At 31.8% G+C, this 10,205-nt stretch overlaps 1 protein-coding gene across 11 annotated transcripts in view; it reads right to left on the reverse strand.

Annotated features, from left to right (window-relative positions):
- shot (dystonin-like protein short stop) overlaps positions 1–10,205 on the reverse strand; it is a 155,451-nt gene that overhangs the window by 40,269 nt on the left and 104,977 nt on the right. For all 11 annotated transcript variants that reach the window (XM_067048612.1, XM_067048619.1, XM_067048615.1 and 8 more), the window contains 11 exons: positions 8,309–8,428; positions 7,995–8,095; positions 7,083–7,258; positions 6,929–7,007; positions 5,492–5,621; positions 5,209–5,387; positions 4,961–5,127; positions 4,641–4,864; positions 2,245–2,343; positions 1,865–2,149; positions 1,562–1,721 (listed from right to left, as the gene is read on the reverse strand). In XM_067048612.1, coding sequence (XP_066904713.1) covers positions 1,562–1,721; positions 1,865–2,149; positions 2,245–2,343; positions 4,641–4,864; positions 4,961–5,127; positions 5,209–5,387; positions 5,492–5,621; positions 6,929–7,007; positions 7,083–7,258; positions 7,995–8,095; positions 8,309–8,428 — 1,720 coding nt within the window. The remainder of the gene's footprint in view (positions 1–1,561; positions 1,722–1,864; positions 2,150–2,244; positions 2,344–4,640; positions 4,865–4,960; positions 5,128–5,208; positions 5,388–5,491; positions 5,622–6,928; positions 7,008–7,082; positions 7,259–7,994; positions 8,096–8,308; positions 8,429–10,205) is intronic.

The following is a 10,205-nucleotide window of genomic DNA, read 5'->3' on the forward strand; positions in this document are numbered from 1 at the left end:
TATGTGTTCGGCAGAAGGTTTAGGGTACACACTGACCACAGGCCTCTTCAATGATGGGGAAATTGGAGGAATCTTCAGCTAGGATTACATGTTGGAAGGAGCTCCTACCACAATATAACATGGAAATCATACACAAACCAGGAAAAGAAAATGTCATAACCGATTGGTTGTCTCGAGGAATTACAGTAAATGCAGTAGAAGAGGAGGCCGGAGAACCGTCTAGACAATTCCTGCGGGAGTGGACACCGGGAGAGGAAGAAGAACAGAATTTGGCGGAGGAAGAGGATAGGAAGGAATCTTCGTCTAATGAGAGCACGGAGGAAGGAAGACCAGTAGATATGGAGGAACTGGAGGACATAATAAACGAGAAAAGGCAGCAGATTGTATGGAAGACAAGGACCACTGGACTGCTCAAAGTTGAGTGCAGCAAGTATGGGAGGAGCAATATTATGACGATTTGGTCGCAGCCAGGCATGAAGAACGACCAGATCTGCAGAACGTTAAATAATGCTTCTAAGCCTGGAAAAGTCTCACCTGTACGTGAGAAATGAAACTGTTTGGGAAAAGATTAAGTGGCTATGGTGTGATGAGCTCATAGGAATGGACAGGACATTCGCCCGATGCAAGCTGATGGTGGAAACCGTTCGGGAGGACGAACGCCAGAGAGAAGTGACTGTCACATATCATCAGGGTAAAACAAATCAATAAGGAATCTCGGAGACCCTGTAAGTGTTAAAGAGAAGATACTTTTTGAGGGGGGTGAAGAAGACAATCACAGAAGTTGTAGGAAACTGCAAAGTTTTTCAACACACTAAGTATGACAGACATCCACCAAAAGGCAGACAAGAAGAGACACCTACCGCAGATCCACCACCAGCGATCTACAAGTCGACACTTTCATGTGGAGAGGATTTAAATGGATAACCATGATTGATCCCTTCAGTAAGGCGGCAATGGCGCACCAGGTTCAGGAAAAGTCCTCAGAAGCAGTGCTGGCAGCTTTCCGAATGTGGTTTCAATTTTACGGGGTTCCGGAGTGCATCTCTTCAGATTCAGGCAGAGAATTCGACAATACCATGATTCGAACTGAAATGAAGGACCTTGACGTAATATGGCACCACAACATACAAGGGCACCCCAAGAGTAGAGGAGGCATAGATCGGCTTCATGGCACATTGAGTGACCATCTTCGATTATATCAGATTGATCAGGGACTGGAACCGGACGTGGCAATGCCTAAGGCTATTGTGGCATACAATCATTCCATAAATACAGTAAGGAGGTTTTCAACATTTGAGATCTTCTTTGGGCTTTGAGTTATGGGAAAAGGCCCAGGGAAGAATGGAAAAGGAAAAATCTAAATAAAAATATATATGAATTGGGAAGGGAGTAGAGAAGGAATTGAATTGGGTATTGAAAAAAAAAATTATTTGGCAATTTAAAAAAAGAAGATAAATGCTGTATACATAAATTAATGCACATGAAGAGTAGTCATAAACAGCTAGAGCCCAAAAACATTTCTTCAGTTTCTTACTATTAAGGGTTAATAGCAAAAATCTACCTTATGCTGCTCTATGAGATTCTGTACAGTGTCTAAATCTCCATAAATACGAGTTTCTTGAGATAAAGTTTTCTCAGTTCTTTTAAGCCAATCTAACAGTGACTCCAATGCTTCCTTAAACTGGCCACAGTATAGTAAAGCCTCTTCTAATTTTCTTTGTCTGCAGCAAAGAATAAAATTATCATTAATTCTTCAGAAATACATGTAATTCATTAGTACCATTCAAGGGACATTTAAAAAGATAAGATTAAGAGAAAGGACAAAAATGACATTTTAAAATCAATCTAGTTCAATTATGAATACCCTGTTACTGCTTTTGAAGATACTAAAGACCATAATTCCCTCAACTGACTGACAGCAGTTTTCAGCTTAGACTCATCACTTTTTGGAGCTCTTTCACGCAAAGTTTTACCCACTCTCATTGTTTGATCATATGCTCCTTGCTTCTGAGCAATAGCCTTTTGTGTTTCTTTGTGTTTTGCCAGGCGAGCCTTGAGTTTGACAGGATCATTGCCAGCTCCGGCAATCTCTGTAGTTATTTCATCTAGTTTTTTGTCAGTTTCAGACAACCAATTCATTAAATTGGACCTACAAAAACAGAGATAATGATGGTTTAGGTTTATTTATTTACTGGAAATTTTTTGTCAGTTTCATATCAAAGTGAATATAATTCAGATAATAACCATAAATCGTGAAATTCTTTGGCTTCTTTGTATCCATGATCCAGTGCTCGTGTTCTTTCGGCACTTTTACTTACGACACGCTCCCATCTATGTTGAACACTATGACAGAGTGAAAAAGAAATCAATATATTTTTGAAATGTTATAACAAATGAATTTTCATGATTAGAGTAATTCTTTTTTTTTTTTTTTCAAACTATATTCTTATTATTAACATTAAAATATAAATTAAATAACTTAATAACACACTTTTTTGTATGAATATCAATATCCATATCCATCATAATTTAACAGCAAAAATATATATGAGAATATAAATATTTTCCATGGCAATTCTAAAAAAAGCTTCATTTGCAGGGCAAAAATTTCGAGCAAGTGAACCAGCTTCGAAAACTCCCTAATTTTTCATGTGGCTTACTGGGATGCATCAGAAAATATAGTTCAAATAACTTTTTATATTCTTTTCTTTCTTTCTTTTTTTTTTTTTTTTTTTTTTTTTTTTAGCAAACTTTTGTAAGAGGGGTGAAAAATAGCTTAGCTGCTGACCGAAATAGAAATCTTGGAAATTTCTGAAAGCAAGCAGATGAGGCTGAAGCACTAAGAGAGCATATCAGGACTTTTTTTTGTTTCAATGATTTAAAAAAAACAAACAAGCATATATTCTAAATTTACAGAAGAGAGGTTTAAACCAAGATTGATTTTTTTTGTCAGTTTGATTAACAGTTGTTAGAACTGATAAAGGAGAATTTTGAGGCCATCCCATCTACTTATTAAGCATACTCTATCAAAACACATTAGCTGATGTGAAGTGAAATACCTAATAAAAGCAACAGAGTTGGTTAAGATCTTAAATTTTTTAAGATATTGTTATCGCATAAGAGAGCTGAGAATGTTTGCTAAGCAAAGGGGAATATTCTGAATTACACATAAAAGTAAAAAACAAATTTTGTCTTCTAAGGCATGATTCAGACCTAGAAGATCAGTAAGTAACGAAACAGGTTTGGGTAAGGCCAAAAAGTTATCTTGAAACTTGCCTCTCCCAGTGACATAATAGAATTAAGAAGTTTATTTAAAAAGAGTTGTCATTATATTCCATTCCATGGTGATAATCTTAGTATCTAGTAAATACCAACTTTTTTATTTATATTATGTTTTTTTAAAATAATTAACATTATACTTGAAATGTTAATTTTTAATAATCCCTTGAGGGGATTATTATATAATAATATATATATAAGCCACCCCAGAGATTGATGAAGAACCACACTCTATTGATGAAGAAAAAATTAAGTATACCATTACTAGGCAACAGTTTAAGAGTAGGAAAGAAAACAAAAAAATGAGTCATTATCGACATCCTACGACATGTCTTATAGATGACAACGTTCCTGCTACCAGAAAGCTTATTGACTTGATCCCCAGTTCACTGTTGAAGAAATATTGACAAAAGTGGGAATCGGGTAAGGGAGTGTTCAATCCTTTATCACTGAACATTTTGACTAAAGAAAAGTTATTGCTCGATGGATTCTAAGGTTTTTGTCCATAAATCCCTGAATTTGAGTTAGGAAATAATATAATACCATTATTATAATCTAGACTTGTCCTATAGCGACTATCTTTTTTTGGCGCACTTGAAGGAGAAAGATTCTAAAGCAATCAAGTAAAGGAGCATGTACACAATTGGCTGACAACTAACTCAAAGAACTTTTATAAAAAAAATAATACCCTTCCAAATTCTTGGCTTCTAAATTAGTGATCTACATGTTTATATAAGGCCAGAAAATATATTGAAAAATGCTGAAAAAATGATTATATTAAAAATAATAATTTATATTTAATTCACCCTCAAACAACATGCATCTAAAACTTTGATTATCTCAAAGATGAGTGGACCACAGCTGCAAGTATTCAAAGAAGATTCTTCACCGCTTTTTTAAGATAGTGAGTACTGTAAGCGATGCTCTAAAGATCCTTACCTTTGTAGTTATGGATAATAGTACCATAAAACCAATATAACTGGAAGAAACTGGTAAAGGAGCCAGAGGCTGACATCAGGTTGTTACCCAAGACTAACCAGCAGTCAATAATCTAGTTAGTTAATTTAACAGATTAAGGCTAAATAATAGAAGAAAATACTATCAAACCTCAATACAAAAGTACTACGGAAAAAAAATATATATTAAAAAAATTATAAACAGAAAGAAGACTAAGGAAACAAAATCATAAATCAGTCACAATAACAGTTAACAGGAATGAGGGGAAAAAAACAACATTCAAAGTTCATCCAAAAATCTTATCAAGACCATCATTTGAAAGACTGAACTTTCAAAACAGATTCTAAAAATATTAGTTATACAAATATATGGTGATAAATTACTAAAATTGATGATATAGTAACCTTATAAGTAGATTCTTGATGAGTATGACGTCTTGTTTTTGTGAAAAATACTTCAGATGTGTTCCTTTTTTGTCTAGTTGAATCATTGTCTCCCTATGAACTCCTACTTCCTTTTGAAACAATTTATGTTCTTCAATCTGGGTCAGTATTGTTTCCAAAACACGTGAAACAGGTTTAAGGTTAGCAAGGGTTTTCTCAGCACTAGTGAGCCAATCAACAAATGACTAAAAACAAAATGTAACAGTTATATTAATCATTCATAAGATACAATAGTTATTTTAGAATTATATAAATACTATTTTTATCTTTTTTTAGCAAACCTGCAATGCATTGTGGAATTCTGTAGCTTCTTTAAGAGCGATTTCCAGTTTGATTTTCTTGTCATTCGCACGTCCTTGTACAGCTTCCCAACGCTGTTTAAGAGCTTTTAGGTTTGCACTGAGGCCTTGAGCATTGTTTCCTTCTGCACGCTTAAGATAATCATTGCCTAAGAGAAATCAATATATTAGGTATTGACCACTAGCAACTTCATATAAATTTACTAAAGTCAGAATTATATAGAACTAACCTTGAGTTAATAATGCTTCAACCTTTGGACGAGCTGACTCTAAATCATTATATATTTCCATGAACCTCTCAAGCTGTTCTGATGCAGTCTCTGGAAGGCCCCCTGCAGGTTTAGAGGCAGCAATCGCAGCATCAACTTCTGCTAACCATCCAAACATGTCTTGTACTTCTCCATTGAACCTGTAAAAGAATTTAATCAATATCCCCATAACAGTAAATATAGATGTCAATAATGGGTGTTAAAAAAACGTTTTTCTTTACAATTCATAAAAATAATAATTGACCTTTGTGCATCCCTCAGGGCTTCTTCAAGTTCAGATCTTCTGGAGGCCACTTTACCTAAAAGATCATCCCATCTTCTGTTTAGAGATTTCAATTTCTCCTGAGTAGTAGAAGCCTCCAAGGATCCCTGTCCTGAAAACCAAAATAATAATGAAACAATGAAAAAAACCAATAAGCTGTCACTAATATACATACTATATTCGTCTCATTGTAGGTTTAGGTTTTTTTTTCTGAAAATTTTTACCATAAAATGAGGGTTCAACCTATATTCAAGGTCAATTTATACTCATACTTGATCTTAGATACATGGAATGGCCAACAGAAAATGTTTAACCAACTTTAATCAGAACTCAAAAACCAACCAACATAAATTAAACAGATTAGTTTTCAGTTTACGTTTGATTTATACCATTGCAATATTTGATATAAGATAATAAGAATAAAAAATATGCTATGAAAAAGAACTATTTTTTTTTTATCTAATACTAATCAGCCACTTTCATTAAAATCGTGAAAACTCAATTTTATAATTTCAATTTAGGCAAATATATTCTAATTTGAAATATTTATTAAGGTTCTATGGTGCTATTTATCTATATATAGTATTTAATTAAAGAATCTTTCAAATTTCTTCTCTCCCATATTTAGATATAATAGAAAATACCATTTTTTTAAAAATGAGACTAATCATATTTACGATGAGGAAATATTTATATTATATGGAATTATTATATTATATACCACCTTTGCACCTTAGTTATTTTAGTTCTCTCCCCCAAGGAAAAAGACTGAATTATAATCAATAAAACGCCATCAATTCTAATAAAAAAGTATACAATAAAGAATAAAAGTTAATTTTTTTTTTGAGTTTAGAGCATTAAAGTGTGTACATTTATTTTTATTCCAAGAGAAATTTACTTTTCCAATGGATTTGTAATTTCAAAAGCATTGAAAATGTCATTCAATTGATTTTGAAAGTAGTTCAAGTTCATTCATAGCTGTTAAAAACATATAATTTTTTTTTCTTTATTTTTTTGAACAATGCTATTAAATAAAAAATTAATCCCACTAAAAAAATTAACAACCACAGTACAGTTGTTTATAATTAAATATTTTAGTATAGAAACAACAACATGAACTTGAGATGGTTATGAAAGCAATTATACTTTATTTTATATTTTGAAGTTCTATAAACATTGTGAAAACCAATTGTCAAATTAAATATCCTTCACCTTTGCTGCACTGACAGTCATATACTTTATTAAGCAGAAAAATTAAGCACATGACTGTACAAGATAAAACTACTGTATTTTTTAAAATTTATATTAACTAATTGAATAAAATAATATACGAGCATGGCTTGGTACCAAGGTAATCTATATGTATAATTATGATTGGTAATATTTACAGATAAAAAATATAATATTTATATAATATACCTGTTTCGACAAGTTGTCTACCAGCATCATTCAGAGTATCCACTGAGCTTTGATGAGCTTGGATATCATTAACCAACACCTGAAAAAGTTATCTAATTGTGAAAATTGTAAAAAAAAAATATTAGAAAATAAACAATTACTAATTCTGTAATACTTTTAGTTTGGCCAGTTGGACTTCTAATAGATGTGGATCTCCAGCAGTTGGACGAATTTCCTCATCAAGAGTTTTATCAGTAGCATCAATCCAAGCTATCAACTCAGAAAGAGCATGTTGAAATTGGCCAAGGCGGAGAAGAGATTGTTCTAAGTGTCGAGCTCTCTCAGCCATACCTATACATATGTACAATAAATATATAATTTTAAAATGTAATTTAACGTCTATGAAGGGCCCAGCATTAGAGGCAATATTGTCACTTCAGTAGGAAACTGCAACAATAATGGTTGCTACTTCGCTACTGCTCTGTAGTTAATTCTATTTAAATCTGCATAAGCCGACAACATTTAACTTCCAATGTTTTAAAACAAAATATATAACTAAATCAAAATAAATATAATAAACTAAAAACAATAAAAGTAAATAATAATTATTATTACAAGTCAGTCATAAAAATGAACAGCAATATGATCTATTTTATCATAACAATTTTCTCTAAAATACCCCGCAATACTGAATCAAAATAATTTTCATAATTACGTAGAAATTTATAACAGTGAATTAAATCCAAAAGACAATGGTTAGGAGAATGGGAAAATAAAATAATAAAAAATTGTTTTTCACTCCAAGTGTGCTGATATTCATTGGCCATCTGAGCAAATGAAAAGAGTGAGGTCAGATCACATCAAAAGGAAGAAGAGGAATAATGATCATCGTTGTATATCATCTTTGGTATGACATTGTACAATATACTGGGCCAAAATATCAGCATATGTTAAATAGTATAACAGTTATCTGTTTACCTAACTAACCTAACTGTAACTAGAGTTTTTTTATTTTCAACTACACTAAAAATTGTCAGAACAAAATAAGTTTTCATGATGAAAATATTAAAAATAAAATTATAATAACCTCTGGTTAAAGTGTCCCATCTACTGTTGACTGATGATAATGGGCCCCTCAAAGCTTGACTTTCTTCTGCTGAAGTTCTTTCACTTAAATCCCCTGCTTGCCTGTGTCCCAAAATAGGCATATCACAAATCATAACCATATTATAAACATACAATAAAAATATCCAAGATATTAAAAATGTAAGTCATTCAAAATTCATACTCTTACCTCCAAAGACTCCTAAGTGTTAGCAAAACAAGCACATATTTTATTGAATGAAACTGAATGTTAGACAAAAAATAAGATACAATAAGAATAACATAAGTAATTCCCACCTATTTAGGGCTTCAACTTTGACCATATGGGGGTCAACATCAGCTTTGAACTCCTTCAATTCTTCAATCTGCTTCTTAACAGTCTTAATATCAGCACCTATAGGCCCAAGTCGTGAAAATCTGGAAAAAACAAAACAAATAACAATCCAATAATTTAAATAGGTAAAATGGATGCAAAAAACCGACTTATGTAAATCGTATTTAATTTTAACTTCGGCAAAATATTAGCTTTTATCGCATTTTTTACATTAATAATGAAATACAAACTTTTTAACTATTAGTAACTTCCAACCTCTCATTTAAATTTTGAAAAATATATATGATAATTGAGGCATAGAATATCAAAACTAGTCAAGTCCATTTTCAAATTTTATTTATTTTTGTTTTTAATTGAATGTTTTGGCACAAAATTATCGTAATATATATATACACATTTCTTTCAAATATAGTTAATTCACATATGATTTAGCTTTAATAGAAAGAAATTGGTTTATCTCACAATAATCTGGTACTAAAGCTGTTGATAGAAAAAACCGACTTGACTGGTTTAGGAATTCTACATTATATTTTATAACAAAAAAAAGAACAGAAAAAAAACATATACTACTGCTGCGTACTTCAAATTTATTTAAATTATAATATACCCTAAGTTTTAAAAAATAATTGTCTGACTTCATATAGTATGCTAAATGCATAGTCTACAGTCTGACTAAGTATAGTATGCCATATACATAGTCGACAGTCTAACTACATATAGTATGTTATATGCATGTAATTATCTGTCAAAGCCAGCTTCGTACCTGGGTCCTAGGAATTAGTAGCAAGGTACTTTGCTAGTAGCTAATAAGGTTTCAGGTTTGAACAGAGCTGTAGTAGATAATTATTTATTCTGTAACTGTAGTCATAAGTTATCCTTATGGGTTCGGAAAGCCCTCTGGGGCCCACCCAGCCTCTTGAAATGGATACCCTTACTTGGAGAAAAATCTGCTGGTTGAGCGGGATCATGATCCCCTTATAAAGTGTGATAAATACCCATGATGCATAACAATTGTTCAAGAAACAGAACATCCTTACAAAGTACTGAACCTCTGACAATTCATGGGTAGTACAGATTATAGTGGTACAGATTTTGATTTTCAGATGCATAGCAACAATATAGTAGGGCAGTACCCCTTTTTTTACAATAAAGAGTTTTCCTCTTTCCAATTATAAATTAAAATTATGTCTGGACAACCATTACTTTCTTTTGACTCAAAAAAACTATATTATTTGGGTCTGAAGATAGAGTGCCTTATCTACTGAGCTACCACCACTCTCATTATATATATATATATAAATATTTCAGGTTCCTGAGGATCAGTCAACAATAAAACAACTATATGACAAGGTTTTGAGATAAAGGTAAGTTGGATTTTTAATTATGGTTTTTTCCAGGCTATAACTTTTCTCTATTTTCTGCCAGACAGTCTGTTTATTTCTGTTTTGCATCTATATATTCATTATTAGTGTTGTTAATTGTTAATTGTGTCTATCAGACTTTTATTGTGGTGAATGATTTTGTGTGTATCAAATTTGAATCTATGTCCTGTTTACCTGAAATGAGTGGAGAAGGTAGTTTGATTTTTTTTTTCTTATAGAAGTACAACTGCATTTCTATTGTTTGATAATTAGAAAAGACATTTTTTTATTAGTTTCTTCACCGGAGGGAATGACTATAAGAACAATAAAATCTGGATACCTCACCACAATATAGTTATTTTATTATTGACTGATCCTCAAAAATCTCAAATATTATATATATATATAATTATGATTGGTAATATTTACAGATAAAAAATATAATATTTATATAATATACCTGTTTCGACAAGTTGTCTACCAGCATCATTCAGAGTAT

This window comes from Halyomorpha halys, unplaced genomic scaffold, assembly GCF_000696795.3.
Source record: "Halyomorpha halys isolate HHAL.00 unplaced genomic scaffold, Hhal_1.1 Scaffold80.1, whole genome shotgun sequence".
NCBI lineage: Eukaryota > Metazoa > Arthropoda > Insecta > Hemiptera > Pentatomidae > Halyomorpha > Halyomorpha halys.